Source organism: Aspergillus ibericus (genome assembly GCF_003184845.1).
Source record: "Aspergillus ibericus CBS 121593 unplaced genomic scaffold BO80scaffold_12, whole genome shotgun sequence".
NCBI lineage: Eukaryota > Fungi > Ascomycota > Eurotiomycetes > Eurotiales > Aspergillaceae > Aspergillus > Aspergillus ibericus.
The window spans coordinates 537,927-559,361 of record NW_020292110.1 but is presented as its reverse complement, the minus strand read 5'-3'; the positions used below and the strand labels follow the sequence as shown (position 1 = coordinate 559,361).

Sequence of the window (21,435 nt, the reverse complement as noted above, 5' to 3'; positions counted from 1 at the left end):
GGATCCAACCCTCACTTTTGCGTTGCGATTTGGTGACTTTTTGGACCTGGTTCACTTTGTCTCCTGGTAGAGGCAAAGAATCTAAGTCCGGCGACCATGCCCAAGTTTGTCCCCCGTCAACGGAAGCAGAAGCACAGGCAAAAGGAGGCAACCAATGCCCCGGTAGACACCAATGTTGCCGAACTTGCGCCCGTCTCCAAGAGTGAGAAGGATGCCAAACGGCAGCAGCTAAAAGAGGAATTGCGAGCACAGCACGCTCAGATTTCCTCGAAAAAGCAGAAGCGTTTGGATAAGTATATTGTGCGTGTGACTATATGTCAATATGATTTATCTAGATTATATTTCTAATGCCTCCGCAGGAAAACAAGCTAAAGAAAGAAGAGAATCTCGAACTTTTGAAGAAACTCGCTCAATCCAAGGTCGACACTTCAGCCCTCCAGAGCTCAAGAGAACTAGGAAAGCGCAAGAGGCAAGATGAGAGAGCGCCAGTATCTGCAGTCGCGGACCATGACTCCCGTCTGGATTCAGATCTATCAGACGACGACTCGGATGACTCGTTGCCTCCATCGAAAGCAATTTCCAGCGACTCTAAATTGGAAGCTCCTGTGCAAAAGCCTGTGGAGGATCCAGTGACTGGCAGCGGGCTGAAACGCCCCCTCGAACTGGGTCCGGATGGGTTCCCGGTTCTCAAGAAGCGAAAGCAGGTCGCAAAGAAACCAGAAATAACAATTACGATGCCAGAAGTGCCATGGGAGGGCTTCGGTTCCGAAGATGAAGGTCAAAGTGAAGATGATGATGAGGCTTCGGAGAAGACATCTGAGGACGGCTCAAGTGACGCTGAGAGCGGTAGTGACGAGGATGAAGAGGAAGACGACGACGAAGACGACGACGGTAGCGAGGAGGATGAAGATGAAGACGAGGAAGAGGATGAGGAGGAAGAGGAGAACCACAAAGTCGGCAAACCTCGACAATCCGCTTTCAAAACTTGGGCTCGCCAGCAGATCAATGATGCTGTTGGATTCAAGCCTGCCACCGTCCCAGTCGTCTCGGAGCCGATGCCATTCATCCCGGAACCCAAGAAGCCAGCAAGAAACACCGTCTATGAGGAGGAGCCATTGCCTCTGGAACTCCAGGTTACTAAAGGGGACCCCAACCGGAAAGCGTTTAGTGTCCAGGTTAACCGGTCAGAGGAAATACAAAACGCACGCTTAGGACTGCCAGTGGTTGGTGAAGAGCAGAAGATTATGGAAGCAATCCATAATAATTCTTCAATTGTGATCTGGGGTGCCACCGGTTCCGGAAAGACGACGCAACTCCCTCAGTTCCTCTTCGAAGCAGGTTATGGCAATCCGAACAGCCCCAATCCAGGCATGGTTGGAGTGACACAACCGCGCCGAGTTGCTGCAGTCAGTATGGCGAAACGTGTGGGCGACGAGCTGGGAGAATTTTCCGAGCAAGTGTCCTATCAAATCCGATTCGAGAGCACAGCATCCAGCAAGACCGCGATCAAGTTCATGACCGATGGTATTCTAATCCGCGAAATTGCCGAAGACTTTTCCCTCAGCAAGTATTCGGTTATCATAATCGACGAAGCTCACGAGCGAAGTGTCAACACCGATATCCTCATTGGAATGGTCAGTCGTATTGTTGACTTGCGAAAGGCCATGCGTGAGGAAGACCCATCTGTCAAGCCTCTGAAACTCGTGGTCATGTCGGCCACCCTACGCATCTCCGATTTCACGCAGAATCCCAATCTCTTCCGCCAAGGACCGCCACCTTTGGTTCAGGCAGAAGGCCGTCAATACCCTGTGACAGTGCACTTCTCCAGACGTACGCATCGCGATTATGTCGAAGAGGCGTTCCGCAAGGTGTCGAGAGGTCACCGCAAGCTGCCTCCGGGCGCCATGCTTGTGTTCCTGACCGGACAGAACGAGATCCGACAGCTTTCCAAGCGTTTGAAGCAGGCCTTCAAACCGACCCAGCGCGGCGAAGCTACCCAAGCCAAGGTCCAGATCTCTGCAAACGATGCCCCACTTGAGGCGGAGGATATGGAGATCGGCGGTGCAGATCTGTCCATTGCAGGCAACCAGGAGGATGACGAAAGTGATTTCGAAATCGCTGGCCTGGATGACGCTGAGGAAGACGAAGACGAGTTTGATTTGGGCGAAGAGGCCATGAGCTCATCCACCCGAGTCCATGTGCTGCCACTGTACTCTCAGCTCCCTACCAAGGAGCAGCTTCGGGTCTTTGAGCCCCCACCGGAAGGCTCACGGCTTATCGTCTTGGCCACTAACGTGGCTGAGACCAGTCTTACCATCCCCGGCATCAAGTACGTATTTGACTGCGGACGAGCCAAGGAGAAGCAGTACGATCTAGCCACGGGTGTCCAGAAATTCCAGATTGAGTGGATCAGCAAGGCCAGCGCCAACCAACGTGCTGGACGTGCTGGTAGAACTGGCCCTGGACATTGCTATCGCCTCTACTCGTCGGCGATCTACGAGAACGAATTCGCCGAATACACCGACCCGGAGATTCTGCGGACGCCCATTGAGGGTGTCGTACTTCAGATGAAGAGCATGGGGCTTCACAACGTTATCAATTTCCCGTTCCCGACACCCCCTAGCCGCCAGGGTCTCGCGAAGGCCGAAAAGCTTCTCAAGAACCTGGGTGCACTCACCGCGGAAGGCAAGATCACGTCAATCGGTAACCGCCTGTCGACGTATCCGCTGTCTCCACGGTTTGGCAAGATGCTGTATGTTGGACACCAGCATGGCTGCATGCCGTATATTATCGCGCTCGTTTCGGCTCTTGCGGTGGGCGATTTGTTTGTTCCTCAGAATCAGATTGATCCTGTGCCCGCCAAGGATGGCGATGAGGGTAAAGGCGTCTACACGAACTCGGACCGACTTGAGGACACAGCCCGGGAGCAGCGCCACAAGGACTACGCGCGGGCCCATCGCCTCTTCGGCAAGCACGATGACACGTCAGACGCGTTGAAGTACCTGTCGGCGATCTGCGCATATGGTTATGCTTCTGACGGGGATTCGTTCTGCGAGCAGATGTTCCTGCGCGCGAAAGCCTTCAAGGAAGCCACACAGCTTCGTCGCCAGCTGACAGACATCGTGCGAAGCAACAACCCGGGTCTGGTCCAAGCGTATCAGGCACGCTTGCCCGAACCGTCCGAGAAGCAGGTCAAGGCGATCAAGCAGATTGTCACCGCCGGTTTCATCGACAATGTTGCCATCCGCGCCGACCTTGCCCCGGTTCCCCCTGAGATGCATCGTACCCCCAAGCGAGCGATCGACGTGCCGTACTTTACGCTCATGCGATCTCGCGAAGGACCAGGCATGGAGCTTGACGACAAGGCTGTGTATGTGCACCCGTCGTCTATCATTGCGCAGCTGTCGGCCAAGGAGATGCCCCAATATATTGTGTACTCCCATCTCCAACAATCGTCGCCTTCCGTCGTGTCGGCCGATCAGACCCCCAAGATCCGCATGTATCCGCTTGCGGCGCCCAGCGGACTGCAGCTATCTGCTCTCGCGCACGGGACGCCTCTAATTGAGTACGGCAAGCCGATTGGCAAGACGGAATTGATCGAGGGCATTCCCGAACGGCGATCATGCTGGGTCATCCCGTCCTTGGTGGGCGAGGCTGGCGGATCGCGGTGGCCGTTGCCAGCCAAGAAGGTGATCCAACGAAAGGATGCCAAGGAGGGCTGGGTGATTGAAAAGTTTACCGCCTAATGTATATAATGGATGCCATAAAAGCGATGATATATACCACGAGCAAATTTGTATGCCAGTCTGCGGGATCCTTTAACCTTGTATGCATCATTCCCCAATCACACCCATGCAATGAATCAACCCCAAGCAACTCCAAACACCTGGCACAGATAATAAAATAAGTCGGAACTAAGAATAACCCCCAATCAACCCACCAACCCAACCGAAACCCAAACACAGCACAGAATGATCTATTCATTCATTTCCTCGCAATCTCCCCCGTCTCCCTATCCTCCCTAATCCCCAACGCCCTCCTCAACCGCTCACTCTCCTCAATCTTCGCCTCCGCCAACTCATGCACCTGATAACTCTTAAACTGACGTCTCTCCTTCGGCGGCAAATCCCTCCCCCAGGCGCCCCCCCCGCGACGTCTCCCCTCCCCATTCCCACCACCACCACCATTCTTCCCCGCTTTCTCCCTCCGCGCCTCCTCCTCCTCCATCTCCTTCACCAACCTCTTCCTCAAAACCTCACACCGCTCCTCAATCTCCTCCTCCGTCAACACCCTCTCCTCTTCCCCTTCCCCTTCCTCCTCATCCTCCCCCTTCCCCAATTTCTTCTTCCTCTCCTTAATCCGTTCCTCAACCTCCTCATTCCCCTCCTCCAATCTCTCCCTCTCCTCCATAACCTTCACCTCAATCGCGCGTCGCCGATCATGTTCCAAAATCTGCTTATCGGGCTGTCGTTGCTTGAACGGTCTCTCCATCGCATTGTTCGCCCCTGATACCGGCGGGTAGGGAGCCCCGTACCCCGTGTTGCGCGGCTTCATGAATGCGTAGTTCCGTTGCACGTATCCGGATGTACCGCTGCCTCGGGGCGTGGAGAGGCCGACGTTGGAGGACATGGTTCACGAGTTTTGTTTGTGGGGTTGGTTGGGGGTGTGAGGTAGGTGGGTGGGTGGGTGAGTGTGTAGAGGGTAGTGGTCGGGTTGTAAGTGGTGGTGGGTATTGTTGTTGTGGTATGGCTGGTGGTGGAATTAACGCTGCACCGAGAAGGATAGTGGTGAGGTCTGGATCGTGGCGGGTCGCATCAACGATGGAGGATTTGCAGCTTGGTCCGACCGCCTAGGCATGTCATCACGTGATGATATCGAGCTGCGTTGATAAGGCGGCACTTGATGACGATATTGATAAGAGGTGTATGGATCTACAGTGAGGGACTATCGACCGATTATACTGAGTTTATTTGGCGGGCAGGTGGTGAGATGTGCAGCTTCTGATACTCTGCTATAATTCCTGATCGGAGTCTCTCATGACTTCGATGCCTTTCGCATCAGGTTTGTTCCGGGAATAGAATACAGGTAGAATCGCCGATGAAGGGCAGCTACAACATCCATGTGAGCAATCGCGTTCATTGTCTGTATACCGAGACAGCAAGGCCTCTACATGCTCTAGGCATCCCTTATATTCTCCCTATTTCCAGGTCTCCCATATGTCCATTCCAAGGTCCCTTTTGTAACCCATCGAGGAAAATCAAGCGCGATGTCCCATGAACCCGTATTCACCAATCAAGACGCCGGCCCCTCGCGTGGACAGAGAGAAACAGAAACATTGATAACTATGGAGGCGTGTCCTCGTTTTCATCACGTCGAACGTCAGACGAACAGCAGAAGGGGAATACATCCACAAGCAATTAAAGGGGTAAAGGAAAGAAATTTCAAGAAGCGAAAAGGGGGCATGGGGAAAAGCAAACACAAACTGGAAGAGCAAATGACATCAGTTTCCGCCGTCACCCTCGTGGTTGCGCCGTCAAGCCATGAATTGGGACCAGGAGTCAAGCTCCCACAAGCCCACAGTATGTATAGCCCAAATTAAGAATAAGTTGGGAAAGTCGGAACATCAGAAATAAAGATATGTTGCAGGAGAAAGCAATAATGTAATTCAAGTCGTCATAGCCTATGTGGCACCAGTGGCCTCAACGGAGCCGCTTGTCACTGGGCTGATCGATTCGCATTCCGCCAGTGGGGTCACTGTACTTTTCGCAATGTGCTTGGATTCCGTAGACCCATCGGTATTGCTCTGAGTATCGGTAGGAGGCGGCGTCGGGGGTGCCGCCCCGACCACAGGGGCCCGGCAGTTCTCGACCCCGTTCACCGCGCGCTTCGAAGGTTGAGGAGAGGATTTGTGCGAGTTCGGCGGCGTCGTCGATGTCGCCGTGTGGGGGAGAGGGCCCCCCGCAGGTGGAATGACGCCTCCAATCAACTTCTCGATCGCCACGATCTGCTTGCCATAACTGTACTTTTTCAATTGGTCAAGCATCGGCTGGATGCGCGCGGCAAGAGCGTACTTCTCCTCGGACGAGTCGTCCAGCTGTCCGAGAACTTTCTCTGCAGGGGACGTTAGCAAGCCATGATCCGAACGCCATGGTGGATCGCAACTTACGGATGACATAGTTGCCGTACTGATCGCGCATCAGGCCAATCAGAGGGCTCTCCCCCCGATCATTGACGCTCGTCAGCATGCTGATCATCTGCCGGCGTTGAGACTCCTCGCCATACTCAATGCTCTTCTCCACCACGTTGCTGGCAAACTTGTGCTTCGAGTAGGTGAGGAGTTGCGACATGACGATCACGATCATCCGCGACCGGTCCTTCTCTTCCCCGTTTTCGATCACATGCTGGATCACGTAGTTTCCAAACTGGTCGGTGATCAACTTGGAAGTGCAGGCGTGCAGTTCACCCAGGATGGACTCTCGGTCCACTTCCTGGCAGTGTTCGAGCATGCGTTGTATGACCCTACACCCGTAAGGGTGTGTGGCAAGTCGTTCCACTTGTCCTTTAAAAGCACTGATGATGAACTGCACATACTCCGAGGGCACCCTCTCAATGGCTTTCTGAATGACGTGATTGCCATTCTGGTCCCGGACACAGCGGATAACATTAGTCTCCAGCTCTTTGACCATCGATGCTTGCTGGTCGGTGAGAATATGCTCCAAGGCCTGCTCATATTAGCATCCAATGCATGTGAGATTCCGTTGGGACCCTACCTTTTGCACTACCCGACACCCGTACATTTGGGTAGAAAGGGACAAGATATGTCCCTTCATCTGGTTTGCCAGAATCTTCTTCTGCGTTTGATTGCCGTGCTCAAAGAGCTTCTGAACGACGTAGTTGCCGAAAACATCGGTCATCAGTTGTAGGCTATTAGACTGGATCTCGTGGAACACCTGTTCCTTCTCATCGCTATTGGCCGTTTCGAGCTTCTGCTGGATGAAGCGGGAGCCGTGCTGGTCGCCACTGAACTCCACAATGTGACCATAAATATCCTGCGTTACGTCAGCATCATAATCCAGGGAGGCAGACTAGTCTCGCTTACCTTCAGCTCATAACGCTTGTTTCCTTTGTTCTGAGCCCGGAACTCTTCCAGGACCGGGCTTCGCACCACTTGGGAAGAGTCATTGTCACGGTGGCTTCGGGGGACCAGATTCGCTCCGCCAAGATGTGCCACAGGATTATAGAAGGAAGACAGAGCGTTTAGTCGCTGCGCTTGATATCCGGCGAGATCGTATCCCGAGGGAAATGCGACTCTTTGGAGTGTATTGGCCGATTGTTGCGAAAGCTCCTGCTCGGCACGGAAATTCTGTGATAGGAGTGCGGCCGTGCTGCCCGCTGCTTGACTTGCAGAACCACTCCGGAAATGTGCCACGTTTTCTTGGCCATAGAAAGGGCTGTCCATGCGGTAATCCGTGGGTGATAACGGGTTTGCATCTGGAACCCGGGACCTGCTTGACTGGTATCCTAGTTGCAAATCCTGCGGCACGCCTTCGGGCACGTATGAGGGACCAAGCTGGTACTCGCTCTCGTCACCGCTGTTTTGATATTTGAGGCGTGCAAGACTGGCATCGTATGATTTATGCGGAATATATGCTGGACGGTTCAGAGCAGGACGCGCGGGAAAGTTGCCCTCGTGGAGCTGCAAGTTGTTCAGACCACCGTTGAGGTCCACGGACCCGCTACCAGACCGGCCCTCGTAGCCCTGGGTTTCTGAATGGAACGATGGGAAAGTAGCGTGCGATGGTCTCTGTGGTGCGAAAGAAGCAGAACTGTGTGCGGAGTGGGAATACGAGTTACGCCCAATATGCTGTGTCATGTATTCCGGAAGCGCCGACTGCCGGGTTGACCTGCCCATCGATGTAGTCACCTCGTCGACTCTTTGATTGTCCAGCGGGCTGGTGAACCCCGATTTCATCGGAAACGCAGAGCCCACGGGACTACCCCCAAATGCCGACGGGTTGACTTGTCGTCTGGTTTCCCCGTTTCTCACCGTGCCGAAATTGCCTAGATTAATTCCGTCTCCCGACGGTGAGATGCCGTCAGACCCAGTGCTGAGGTAAGTCTTGTGCCCGGCACCCCCGCTCGAGCCCCCAATTCCCGACGACTTGGGCATGGCAAAGTATGAAGTTGTGTCGGTGGCTTCGGGAAGACCAGCCGCGCTGCGGTCATTGGGACGTGTTTGTACGGGAGAAGTCGTCATGCCCCCATTTGATGCTCGGGATAAGGAAGAGTTAGATGTGTTGACCGTTTGCCAAGGGAGATTGGGGCGGCTGCTCCATCCATCTGATTCAGAAGATGACAGCAAAGAGCTCGATCCGGCCTTACCCTCGAAGGCAATTTCTGCGGTGTGCTGATCTAAATATCCAGGTCAGTTGAACCACTTGAAACGCAGTCAAACACCCAGCTAGCTGCGTACCTTCGTAACCGCTCGCCCAGATACCGGAGTTCCACCCTGAATTACCACCACCGAAGCCTTTTCCCATGCTCGCGTGAGCGCCCCGTGTTCTGTCGCTGTTCAATCCCGATGAACCCATATTGGCCGCCCGGTTTGATCGAACCTGTGCCACAGTCAACCAGCTAGTCCACTTCACAATAGTCCAGCTGCCACCTACATTATGAACTGCACTTGGGTTCGAGGCCATATTGATCATTCGCCGGGTGTAGACCGTAAAATCGAGGCTCAAAGTATGGATAGTCGTCGGTCGCCGACTTCGAGGCCGGTGTTTGTCTTCGGATCCCCTTCGCCTTTGTCCTCGGTGTTCCAGGTGACAATGTAGATGCTGAAGCGATACGGCTAATTATATGAGCGGTAAGAGATGACCGAAGCACAAGCCCACTAGTGAATACCAAACTGAAAGAGTCAGCCATATGATCAGCTTAGACCAACCACCGAGAGTAGGTCAACAGAGAACGTCAAAAAGAGGATTGACTCACAAGAGAGCGAGGATACGAAACACGAAAGGACAGGGATGAGACGGAGATAGGGCGGCGCGAAGATGTCGCTGAAAGATAGGAATAGGTTATTTGTCTAGAATAGACGCGGCCAAGCGCTGTACAAATTATACAGGGATTGAAGGGGGAGAACAGGCGAGAAATGCTGGGCGGCAGGAGGTAGGGCCGTCAACAACGCAAGGTGACAAGAGCTCGATAAAAGCGCTTGAGGGTTTCCGCCTACAGCTCAGCAAGTAGCCGTAGATCAAATCGCCAGAACGTATTGCGACGTGACTATGCTCCGTGCATGCTCCAGGAAGTTCGAATCTCGCAGATCGCCCTCATGTGCCCTCTAGCGAGGAGGGATAGTCGACACGGGGTCCGTTTAATCAGACAGACGTTAGGAGCTCGGATGATTCGTAGCGGCAAGGGGGGAGGGACGAAGGGTTGGAGAGACTGCAGCTGGTATGGACGGAGAATGTGCTTGTTGCGCAAAAAGGACGTGATTAGTGGAGTGTCGAACGATGGGAATGTGGACGAGAGACAAAGCCCGGCATTAATGTAATTCGGTTGTGACACAGACAAGAGCAAGCATGACACCCGAAGTGGTTCCGAGCAGATCAGTCAAGTCTTTTTAACGCCAGTCCGGTTCGACCTCCACTGCTGCGTTGAAGATGGCAAACTTGGGGGAGGGGAGGGGAAGAGATAATAAATGACCGAAATCAGAAGACGTACGGATGACAAAGAGATGGGGAAAATAAAATGAAATGGAAATGGAAAAATCAAAAAAGGTTTGTTGAGAGCGAAGGTCAAAATAAAGCAGGGAAAGGGAAAAGGTTATTTAATAAAAAAAAAAAAAAAAAAAAAAAAAAAAAAATTTAAAAAAAAAAAAAAAAAAAAAAAAAAAAAAAAAAAGGGTCTGGTTAACGCGAGAACAGACAAAAGTTGGTAGCACAAACGAAGCACCCCAAAAGACTTCCAGAGGGAGAGAAAGAGGATTTGAGAGGACAGGGAGAAAGCAGAAGAGGCGGCGACAAAAAGGACGAACGAGTCCAGATGAAGGCGCCAGGGGAAAACTTGCAGGATCAAGAAAGGAAGAAAAAGAAATCACCAGTCGGGACCTCTGGCAGGGCGCAGAAGGATTGAGTGAGGATGGAGATGATAGATAAGCTGGGCGCTGGGACTGCTCCTACTGACTGGACTGGTCGAGCTGGAAAAAAGATGCTGCGTGTCTTGCGGCAAACGACTTGACGGACTGAACGACTGAACTGGACTGATTCTTTGGCGCCCATCGGTATCGTTACCGCCGGTGACAATACCAGACGATCTGTCGATCGGCTCAGGTACTTGGCGACCGTATGGGCGCTGCGGCGGGTGGGCAGGTACCGGGGCGCCTGCCCACCAGTCCCGGCTGATACGCGCTGGATCTGGGGCCGCCCAAATTCGCTCCCGCCGCTTCTTTTTTAGGCTTCAATCTAGGCGCCCCCCCCCCTCCTCCTCCTCCTCCTCCTCCTCCTCTTAGCCCCGAGGCTGCCCTTAGGCTCCCCTCCAGGCGATCGCAGCGCTGTCATGAACTTGAAGGCTCCATTTCATATCCAGCTGGCCTGCCCATCGGTTCCTGTTCCTGATGCTTCCGAATCCCCTCCACCTTCTTTCTTTCTACTTTGGGAACCCAAGGTTTCACGAACCACGTCGGAGACATCCAACCCACGGCATGCACAAGGGTTGACCGCTACATACTACGAGAACAAGTAGAAAGTCTCCCTCGCCGTTGCGTAATGATTTGATCTCAGTGGGATCAGTTTCTGATCGCCCGTCATAAGCACGATCATGAAATACTACGTCCGTCAGGGTTCCCGTGGCCTGGAGTTTCTCTGGAACGCCCGAGAAGCTGTCATGGCCACTTCCACCACTCGGACACGACTTCCCAGCCAACACCGGCGAGTGACTCGGCCATTATTTGCCACTGCTCACGGACTAGTCAACAAATGATGCCAACGATCCGGAGCGGGGTCTTGGAAGATCGCTCCTCTTTCCATTGCGCTGTCGTCTGCCCTGGAGTAATAACGGCGGCGGCTATGATGAAGATTTGCGGTAAAGGTTAAGTTACGCTCCAGCCCGACCGATCGGATCCACTAGACTAGCCTGATTTTTCGCTGATGAATCAGAGTTTATTCTCAGCCAACAATAATGGTTTGATGAGCTCCTCATGATATCCAACGCTATTATTCACTAATTTATCCCTGTGTAGGGGCGAAGCGGCAATTGATGGAATCGACCACCAACTAAAGCAACCTTGTACCAAGCTCGTATTAGGGGACTTGCGCTTCCGCGCATCATTCGGGGCTCATTTATATATACACGCACCCGCGGTACGGAAGGGGACAGAGCAAAACACTTACGACGCCCCCAATTTTTTGACCAACGTGTTGCATCATGACAACATCGTCGTGCGGTAATGGCACTGAAATTTACCTACAGGCGTGAATCGTTTTCCATAGGCTACCTGTTCTTCCCGAATTTCGCTCGATATTACACCTTATGCGCTATCCCTTCCATGATGCATACCTAGCCTTACGACCACAATTGCTACGACTGGACAGGGATACTACGTAATGTCGGGGAAACAGTAACCCTTACGATATCCCTATTTGAACTATGTTTCTGACTGGGTAATCCATCCAGCACATCTAACTGTTCCCCTCTCGCTATGCCGGTTTGGACTAGAAGCACGCATGGCGAACAGCTTAGCTCGACGGCCTCCGAATGTCCCTTGCATCCGCGCAGTACACAGTAACGGTGATTTAGGTTTCATCCGCCCTGTCTTTATGACGGCCGCGGAAGGAAGGGGTTGTTTCCTGGAGTTCACCTTGCTCTATCACGGATTGCCCATTGGGGAGTTCATGGTATGCATGCATATATGTAGTGTAGCACTCCTCTGTACAAACGCCTTATCATGGAGGAAGAAGTATCTGATTTGCTGAGCGACATGCCCAGATCACTACGATAGGATGAGAACAGCCGAGCGAGCAATTGCAACAATGGCAGAAGCCATTCACAGCAAAGGCAAATTTGCCTTACCTCCCCACTATCTAGGTTGTTGTCGCCAGGGTGTACCGGGTCTGAGGTCACAGCAAATAGGCCGAGGGAGATACATAATGAACGACGAAAGGCTTAAATCATGGCAAGTTCCGGTCGTGAACCAACTCGAGCGGGAATCATTTCCAACCATTCCGGGAGTTCCCCTTTCTTGCTCAGCAATCCACAGGATTGTAGATCCATGCCATGACCAAACATGTTGTGGGCCTGGACTTGGACGCACATATCATGACTAGCACGACATGTTCGTGATAGCGAATTCGTGATAACAAACTCATCCTCCCTCCGCAGGGAGTGTTTACCCTGTTTCCCTGTTTCTAGGCGCTTGGAGGTAGTACTTACGGCAACCCAGTGTCCATGGATACAACCATCCATGATCCCACTGATGACAGCACCCGATCATCATCATGCCATTGTCAAAGCCACGCGTGCCTTCATCCCCTCACTTGAATGGATGCCCCAAATTCATCCCATACTTTTTCTTTTCCCTGGTACGGGTGCTAGGCGTAGCCACCCGTACACCACTAGCGGAGTCGCCAGCCTGCTGTCATGTTTATTGTGACTCATATCCAGGGCCGCTTTATCCGCTCGACGTATGTCCCACTGGGAATGGCAAGGTTTATAGCGTGTCTGGTCAACCATGAATCCCGTCCCCAACGTGCTACCACCTCATGATGCTGGTCCGTCATACTCCCAGCTACGTGTGGGCTTTATTCCACCACGTCAGGCTGAGACATGTCTCGGTTGTTCCTCTCAGAACTCTATTGTTCTGTTCCCTTGCATGACGTGCAGGTCCGTGGCGGCCTTTGATTTCAGGCTACAAGAATACACGGCATTATTTTGGGGCTGCCAACTCTGGTGTCAAAGTATTACGACACTCTCAGTGGACGCATCTTTGAATACTAAACTGAACATTTTGATTATTCTCACGATATCTCTATATCAAGAATTCTCAGTCCCATAATTGCAAGGATCAGAGGGACTCTACTCGAAGCTACCGCTAAGGACAAGGACTCCTTCGAGGTCATGGCACGAGACACAATAGCGAATGCCGCTACTGTTGCCTAACAAGAGCAAGTAATGGTAGTATAATCAATTAGAAGCCCTCAGCATCTTATATGAGATGTCTTCGTATCTCGCGCTATCCCAAGTCAGCTGGTTCTTCGCTATGAGTGCTCATCCTGATCACATGGGCAACTCTTCCCATGACTTCAAGATAAAATAACCCCTCACAACATGAATTATATCTGTTGAGAAGGTGTCAGTGCCACCTTTCCAGTTTAAATAGTTAGGAAATCAACACCAACTATCATCCAATTACTATGAAATTATAAGTATAGCAGTGTCCAAGCCTGCTTCTATGTCGACTCTTTCAGCAATAATAATGATATTGTCTATCACCATTGTCTAAAGATATCAGTAATTCCACTTTCTCCACATAACACTGCAAATTTCTACCAGACCGAGATATCTAGAGACATAACATCCCACTTGCTCTACCAAACCCTGTCATAGTAGATCATCCAAGATGATTCCAGAGTAGCCACACAACTTCCCAACTATACCAAAGCCACAGTAATTGAGGGTCAGATATTGTTCATCGGCAGTTGTTATGTGGTCGATCAGAATATCCCAGTAGGACTATCCTGTCATTATCCATATGCGAACAAATTTATTTCCTGAGTCAAGTTGCGTACGAGATGACTATAACCTCTGGATGTTTTACCAAGGACTCAAAACATACTTGGATAGTATGTAAAACTTCTACATATTTGAGGAAAAGCTAAGATAAGTTCGCTGGGCCATGTAATATCTGTGCTGATTGATGCTATGGTTCCGATACTCGATACCTTGGTTATTATGAGGACTGCTTCTTGGTGGGGATAGGAAGACTATTCGCTGAATGAGATAGATACATCGTTCCGTTGTGTAAGATCTCCTTAATTTGGAGAGTGCGTTAGATTTATCTAAGAGTATGCTCACTAGACAGTACTAGTATTGGGAGCTAAGAAGTTTACATTATATGATAACTCACTGAACAACTATTAGTAATGATCGATGATATATATCTTTCCCTCCAGAATTCAGTAATCGTCTATGCACTGATGCTATTACAGTTGACATTGATACATGCCTTTAGAAACGCAGTTCGATACAGTCGTACACATACACATGTGTATCCCAGTATATTAACCCTCAGCTCAAAATACCCTCTAAGAAGATAATTTGACATTTGACCCCTCATGAGGTTTTTACTGTCAAGGGGCAATTTTATTCGGGTCCGTCTGTCAAGGGTGGTCTCCACACGTTCAGTATCAGCTAGCTCTGCTTCAAGATAGTGCGTAACTCTTATCTTCTGTCGGGGGATGAGTGTGGTAGCTTCAATACTGATGACATGGTCTGTAGAACTGTGGTTGGACTTTGAGCTTGTGGGTGATGTGTACGATCAGGAAGAGGAAACTACTGATATATCATGGGATAAATGTCGAATTATGTAGGCGGTAGATAGTGCTGATGCAATGGACTGTCTAGAGGCTTGATCGTGAGAAGGACATAAGATATGTTGAGGAATATGATTTCAGAATGGATGCCTGGTAGGGTAGATTGAAGAAGAGTCGGGCTATCCAGCGGCCGAAGAAACTGGTCTCTATGTAGTCCGGGGAACAGGCATTATCGGGCATGCGATGTACTGCGCATTTCATCAGGACGACCGAAGTCTTGTAGATACAGTCCAGAGGGTTGGTGTAGCGACGAACGTCGATCAGCTGTGAATGTCATGGAAATCGATTACTGATTCAACATGTTTGAATTCAGGAGAACTGTTACCTAGGTTATAATCTCAACTTCATCAATTTGGCACTGGAATTTAAAGATGAGCTTCAAGTTCAGAACAGCACGATGCTAATCAAGGGGCAAGACTTGTTGCCCGGAGTAAAAGAATACCTACACAAGAACAGTATAGGTCAGGTTGCATGGCAACTGATATATCGCATATACCTGCTCTTGTCAACTGCATGTCAGTCAAGCCACATTCCATCGTGCCAGGAAATGATCCATCTAAATATAGATTCATTCTGATACAGATTCAGTCACAGCAACTGGTTGAAGACTGTAGGGCTTGTCGATCCATAGCATAGCTATCGGCATACCACGATCGTCGGAGATACGGATGCCATGCTCTGCTCTTCCCTTGACGTGAACCTGGCATGCGGCGGAATGTGTGGGGTGCGTGAAGTATGTGGCAATGACTCGCGAGTCACTACAGGGGTTGATCGGTTAAATTTAGTAACAAGAGGTTGTAGTTCCAACGCGTTGTCATGGTGCAATCGAAGTGAGACCATGTCTGTCACTTGTTTCACTTCCCGTGTGTAGTCTGTAGACTATTGAAATTGCTAAATTCAGACGGGCTGCATAGACTAACGACATTATGGTTGAGCACGATATTGTACAAACAAGAGTGAATAGTGTTCGTAGGTAAGACAGGCGACTCGATCACTGGCACGTGGAATTGACACAGGGTAGCGGGTCAAAGGGCCCGATACAATGTCATAGTTCTCATACAATGTCAGTTCTCATGGAATTCATGAGTTGCAAAGGAATGGGAGGGTCCATTGCTACCTCAGACACAGGCCAAGAGCGGGATGGGAACTTGTCCCGGAAATGTATGTCTTTAGCCTGATTCTCACCCTACGATCCAAAGTAGATCGTATCATGTTGGTGGATTTTACCGCTGTCAAATCATGGAATACGGAGGTGCCTAACAGTCAATGTGTTTCACCATTGGTGACAGATGGACCCTGCATTAGTCCATGACAGGTGGTTTCTGATGTCATGTGGGAGACCCAGTTCGCCGTAGGATTTTTCGGGGCAGTCTGACGGTCTGACATCAGATCACTGATCATTGCTGAGTTGTCTCCATGGGCGCCAGCACGGCCTGCTTGAACCGGATTTTGGAGATTTTTCAGGCCACGACTGTGAGCTCCACCGGCAAATCAGAATTCAGAGATAGATTTCCTCAGGAGCCGGAGTTCCCACCCAACTGGGCAAATGCTTGGCGAACCGGAACGTCATTCCACCCCGAGATGAAGATATTAAAATAGAAACACCACTCTGATGGCCTCTGAAGTCTGAACAAGTCAATACTCGACAGGGTCTTGATCAAAGACAAAGATGATCGCACCATAACACTAGTCCTCGCAAGGGAATTTGCAAGAAGACTCCAGCCTTGTGGCCCCGGCCTTGTTGGCTTTCGCTTTTCAGGGGCCAACGACCTAAAAAAAGGACGACCAAAGAGGGGAAGCGCAGGTGGACAAGGAGGACTGGACCGATTCAGCTAGCGTAGGCACAGGTCAGTCGCCGACAGGGGCGACGACGAATGAGGTTGGGTCTGGTTGGCGAAGAATGGGCCCGGTCAGGCACCGGCGACACATGATAGGCCATGTGGCCGGAATGGGGAAATTACCAGCAAACCTTAGCAGCGACGCCAGCGAACAAACCAAGACCGAGCTAGGCGGAAAGCGGCTAGGGTGTCCTTGCGTTCACTCGGTCTGGAGTCTGGACTGAGCCAGTGAGCCTGCCAGCCTGGGGCCTCAGGACTAAGCGCCCTTGCGCCTCGTTCTTGATTCTTCCTGTCGTGCCGGGCGGGTGCCCACCGGGGCTTACTACGGCACTGCAACGCTACTCCTCTTCTCCCTCCTCCTCGCTCACCCTCCCTTCGCTCGCTCTCTTCTGCCTTTCCCTTTGTTCCTTTCTTCCATTCCCCCAGCGACACCCCATACCAACCCCTCCCCTCATTCTTCCTCCTTCCTCACCCCGTCACGTTCTCTTTACCCAAAGCAGGTGTCGGCTTCACTCTTTCAGCTGATCGCCTTGCTGTCCGTTCGTTCGCTATACCAGCCCGGTCGATTTTTATCAACCCAGTTGACGCCCCTCTCCCCGCCTCAACTACGCCACCCTACCGACCTGATACATACTCTCTTTTTGTTCGACGACTCCGTCTCCATCCGGTCTCTTGAAAAGGATATTTTCGTCTGATTCTATCCTCGCGAGACCCTTGTTGAGACCTCGTAAGTGACAGTCGGCGACCGAGGTGCAGCATATCCAGAATTGACAAGGATATCGCTCACAGCAATTCGATTCTTCGATTATATTCTCCTCGTCTGCGGAGAAATACCTTTACCATACGAACCATTTCTTCGGATTGCATCTGAAGATCATATCGAACCCAAAAAATCAACTTTAAAAAAATGTTCACTCCCATCTCGAAGTTCGTTCGGCGCGATGATTCTAGCGATGGACTTTCCCCGTACATGGTCGATCTCCTGATTTCCCTCCTGGTCCTTATCCTACTCGGTATCGCCATGGTTGGTGCGCTCCTTGTCCTACGCCGCAAGCGCCTCAGCCGGGAACACTCGGAACTTCCTGTACACAACGGGCAATGCGTGCCAAGCCATCGTCGATTCACGGTCTCCGCCTCGCCGAACGCCAAGACCGAGTCTGTTCTGGTCTATGATGAAAAGCGCAGCCTCATGCAGAACTCGTCGAGCCCCCCGCCTAGCCCTGTCCCCGAGATTCGCATTACGTTCCCCGAGGAGGAGGACGAATCCGGAAAGCGCAAGTCTGGTCGCGTGGTGGTGGTGAGGATTACCGATGCCGGTGGTGTGGGTTTGGAGCCTTGCAATGAGGAGCTCCCCCCGTATCAGTCCAGCGATGCAGAGCGATTCCAGTCGTTGGATATCGAGCGTATGGGCGGCCTGAAGGAGAAGGAGGCCACGACTAGGTGGTCTTAGAGGATCCGACTGCTTCCGACAACGGTCATCTGCGCATTCTTCCATCGACTGATACCCCGAATGACCAAGTTCGGCTGTTGTCGCACGTGGACGAGATCCGAAAAGCATGACGATATCCGGCGAAGATTTGCCTCGATTCATCTCCGTATTTAGACCCTTCGCTTCATAGTACCTTGGCGACTTGCACATACGCATATGCTCTGTCCCGTTTAGCCACCACGCTCGCCGATTGACCCGGGCAGTATCTACTTTTGGATGTGAAATTATACCGGACCGGTTGACGGCCAATCCATACTGCCCGATTGTACAGCACGGCTTGCTGGCTCTTATTGATATTTGTCCTTTTACCCTGATAAGGCGTTCATTTCTTGTGCTTGGTCACTTTGGTCTTTTCACCCTGCCACGTCACTAGGGCTGAGAAGACGTTACGCACTGGTTTGGTTGAGTTTCATTCTCCTTTATTCTTATTCGCTTCTATCTCCAATTATCTTCTACCACGCTCGCCCTTTACAGTACCAATTTGCGTTCAGGGTGGTTAAGCTGGATAATGTATGTACCTAGTCTGCTACATGGTGGCTGAGAGCCTCATAAGCGTATTGATAAGTACATGACACTTGCTCAGGTTCTTGATAATTTGAATGGCAGCAGGCACCCAGCGATGGGTACTCCGTAGGAAATGGCAAAACAATTGCCGAAGATAATAGTTATATTACCATTAAAACATAACTATATACGGGAAGTTCCTAAGGTTTTACTATAGGAGTTAGTTCTATCCCGCAAAGGTCAATAGCATAAAACGTGGGATCTTAATTATCTCAAATATCTCCTACACCGTATATCTATGCGGAGTACATTTCACATATTTGCCCAAGATCGAGATCTAATCTCATCTATCCCCACCTGGGATGTATAGAATTCACGTGATTGATTACCGGAGTACGGAGCAACTTTGTACAACATGAGTGACAATCATAAAAGATAAGACGGACAATTCATTCTAGTCTCTCCTTTGCTTTATCGATCCCGCTTTATATCGTTTCCCTTGCTTCCAGGGATATACATGTGACATGGAACATGGATCTGGTCACGGTGTATACCACCCATAACATTAACACCCAGAAATAGAAATACAATCCCGCACACCTTCCCCAACCCTCTTCCATCTACGTGCACCATAGCTGCAGTCACATTTTCCTCGAACCGGTCCGTCTTACGAGCTGGATCGCTACGTGGCATGGCTTTTGGGAGAGGCCGGAATCCCTGCATTTATCTGGCGTGCATATCTACGTAGCTGAAGAAGGGAAGCTTGGTATGAGGAGACCCCCCCCCCCCCCCCTACCCTCTCTGATTATCATTGTCGGTGACGGGGTCAGATAATATGATACACAGGTCGATGGGTCTAGATTGATACTGTTTTCTTGCGAGCGGTTGGGTGGTGGTTCGGTTGTTGTATTTTTCTTTGGGTACGTATATGTTTTGTGTGGAACTGAGGGCATTTTGATAGGTGATGTGCCTCGTCTCTGGGTATCTTTGGGGTTTATGGGATTGGAGAATGTGTCTGGGGATGTAATTGATTGATGATGTAGAGATGCAATAGCAGAAATGGGGAATGAGAAGGGGAGGTATATTTTGTATGAAAAATGAGGGGGTAATTACAAACACCAGGAGTACAGGAACAATGCGCAAGATTAAACCCCCCCATACACGGTAGTAGGAGTGCTCCGTGTGTTGCTTGAAAGCCGCTGCGAGGGTAACCTGTCCAAACCTCGTTTTGCCGCAGCCTTCTACATGATGGATTGCCTATCATGGTCAGATGAAGTTTAGCTGGCTGGTTTGTCTCATAGTTCGTCCGAAACGACTCCACAGCATGTCTCTCCAATCAACGCATGTAGGAAGCATCGTGGGTATACAGGGTAATCCCTGAAACTGTTATATAGCTGCAACTATGGCCTCACTCCTAGGATATTCGTAGTTGATCTGTGATGATGAATCGATGGTCTGATGTGACAGCCATGATATCAGTAGTAGCAAGGCTAGTCTCGATCGATGGGGAAATGGTTTGCATCAACGACATGCTGAGAAGGGATCGGATAGCCTGTACTTGGGTTTGCGCAAAGGCTGTGGTTCAACAAATGAGACGGGGAGTGTGGGAGGAGATGAAAAACGCGGAAGGAGAACCAGCCTTGCTCTGCTTATTTTATAGATAAAACAGGCTCTTCTGGGGCCTAGCATCATATGGGGAGCAAGAGGTGATGGCAGGTGTAACAGTAATACAAAGGTTGCCCTCAAAGTTCTCGAAAAGGGCCTAGACTATCCATTGGACTTCATAAAATGCTACCCCGCCAGTACGTAAGACTCAGGAAGCTTTGAGTCAGGCCATGGGTGGGCTGATACCAGGCAAGGGCTGGCACTGTGAAGGTGCATCGGATTGTGTGCCTGCCGGCTGGCTGTTCTGTTCGACAAGGTCACAGTCACGAGACCACGATGCACACCAGACCTCGTTCTTTCTCTCTTTCTCTCCCTCTTCCACTCCCCCTGCGGTTCAACGCACTCGAATAACTCCAGCCTGCCTAACTTCTTTAATCTCTACGATGTTAAGTCGCGCTTCCTTGTCCTTGGCCTCATTTTATACAGCAAATACTGATCGCCATCGGATATTCAGACTGAAGAGTAAGCAATGTCCGCACCCCCAACTCGCACAGATCATTCAAGACTCTTCTCAAGATTCTAGAGCCCGTATGCAAGGTCTTCCACTCGGCTCTGGCCTCCGGATTCTCCGAAACCCACCATACCGTTATACCTGCGAAGACACAATTGACGAGACCATCGAACTTTTTATCGATTGGGCCTACAGGAGAGTTTTCATGTATCCGTCGGTGCCTACAGAGCCCATCAAGCCTGCATCCATAATTGCAGCATCCGAGAAGACCGATCCCATATCAGGCGATGGTGATGACCAATTTATGACCCACCTCCGAGTTTACATATTCAGCGACCTCTATATCAGAGAAGACCTGGAAGTAGTCGCACTAACTGAACTCATACATTATCTCAAAAGCTTGGACGCCACCACCGACACCATAATCAGTAGACCCCCGTGATCGCCATGTTGGATCTAGCCCTCAGGAAACTTTTCCGCAATGATGACCTCCTAAAGTGGCTGGTATGGTACACATCGGAAGATATCCAGGCACTACGTCTCCATGAATATTTTCACGACCTCTTGCAGATACAACCAATACTAGCCTCGATGATGATGAAGTCCTTGCAACCGGCAACAATGTCTCCCATACCGCCACACAAGGGTCCTCATAAACAAAGCAAGTGGTTGTAAGAACTGCCACCAGGCCCGAGGCCGTGACTGACAAGCACCAGTTGTCCTTGGATGGTCATTTATGGGCAACTACAATCTTGTCTTCTAGTCTTTATAACTCATGCCAAAGGTACTTCGTTATCGCCATTCATACTCTTCACACATAACAGCATTATATCTCCAACTGTAAACATAGCATTCACCCCCTCACCCACATACCACTAGACGTACGTTACAAAAAGCTTT

The 21,435-nt window shown here is 50.7% G+C and overlaps 5 protein-coding genes across 5 annotated transcripts; 3 read left to right on the top strand and 2 right to left on the bottom strand.

Moving 5' to 3' along the window:
• The first annotated feature begins 22 nt into the window (after positions 1–22).
• BO80DRAFT_423641 (ATP-dependent RNA helicase ECM16) lies at positions 23–3,786 on the top strand. Its single transcript, XM_025719098.1, has 2 exons — positions 23–300; positions 360–3,786. Exons 1-2 carry the CDS (start codon positions 97–99, stop codon positions 3,744–3,746), a joined length of 3,591 nt encoding a protein of 1,196 aa, XP_025577065.1. The 5' UTR covers positions 23–96; the 3' UTR covers positions 3,747–3,786.
• On the bottom strand, positions 3,738–4,809 carry cwc21 (U2-type spliceosomal complex subunit CWC21). Its single transcript, XM_025722594.1, has one exon. The coding sequence runs from the start codon at positions 4,627–4,629 to the stop codon at positions 3,985–3,987; it is 645 nt and encodes a 214-aa protein (XP_025577064.1). The 5' UTR covers positions 4,630–4,809; the 3' UTR covers positions 3,738–3,984.
• Positions 4,810–5,639: 830 nt separating this feature from the next.
• On the bottom strand, positions 5,640–8,831 carry BO80DRAFT_29798 (mRNA-binding protein PUF3). Its single transcript, XM_025715028.1, has 6 exons — positions 8,670–8,831; positions 8,474–8,615; positions 7,100–8,412; positions 6,771–7,049; positions 6,167–6,722; positions 5,640–6,111 (listed from the first exon to the last, which is right to left on the bottom strand). The coding sequence occupies exons 1-6, from the start codon at positions 8,706–8,708 to the stop codon at positions 5,681–5,683; spliced, it is 2,760 nt and encodes a 919-aa protein (XP_025577063.1). The 5' UTR covers positions 8,709–8,831; the 3' UTR covers positions 5,640–5,680.
• An 8,502-nt stretch (positions 8,832–17,333) lies between these two features.
• On the top strand, positions 17,334–17,876 carry BO80DRAFT_351822 (uncharacterized protein; the record flags this gene model as incomplete). Its single annotated transcript, XM_025715601.1, has 1 exon — positions 17,334–17,876. One exon carries the CDS (start codon positions 17,334–17,336, stop codon positions 17,874–17,876), a length of 543 nt encoding a protein of 180 aa, XP_025577062.1.
• A 2,601-nt stretch (positions 17,877–20,477) lies between these two features.
• BO80DRAFT_423637 (uncharacterized protein) lies at positions 20,478–20,989 on the top strand. Its single transcript, XM_025719097.1, has 2 exons — positions 20,478–20,546; positions 20,601–20,989. The coding sequence occupies exon 2, from the start codon at positions 20,615–20,617 to the stop codon at positions 20,975–20,977; it is 363 nt and encodes a 120-aa protein (XP_025577061.1). The 5' UTR covers positions 20,478–20,546; positions 20,601–20,614; the 3' UTR covers positions 20,978–20,989.
• The last annotated feature ends 446 nt before the right edge of the window (positions 20,990–21,435 follow it).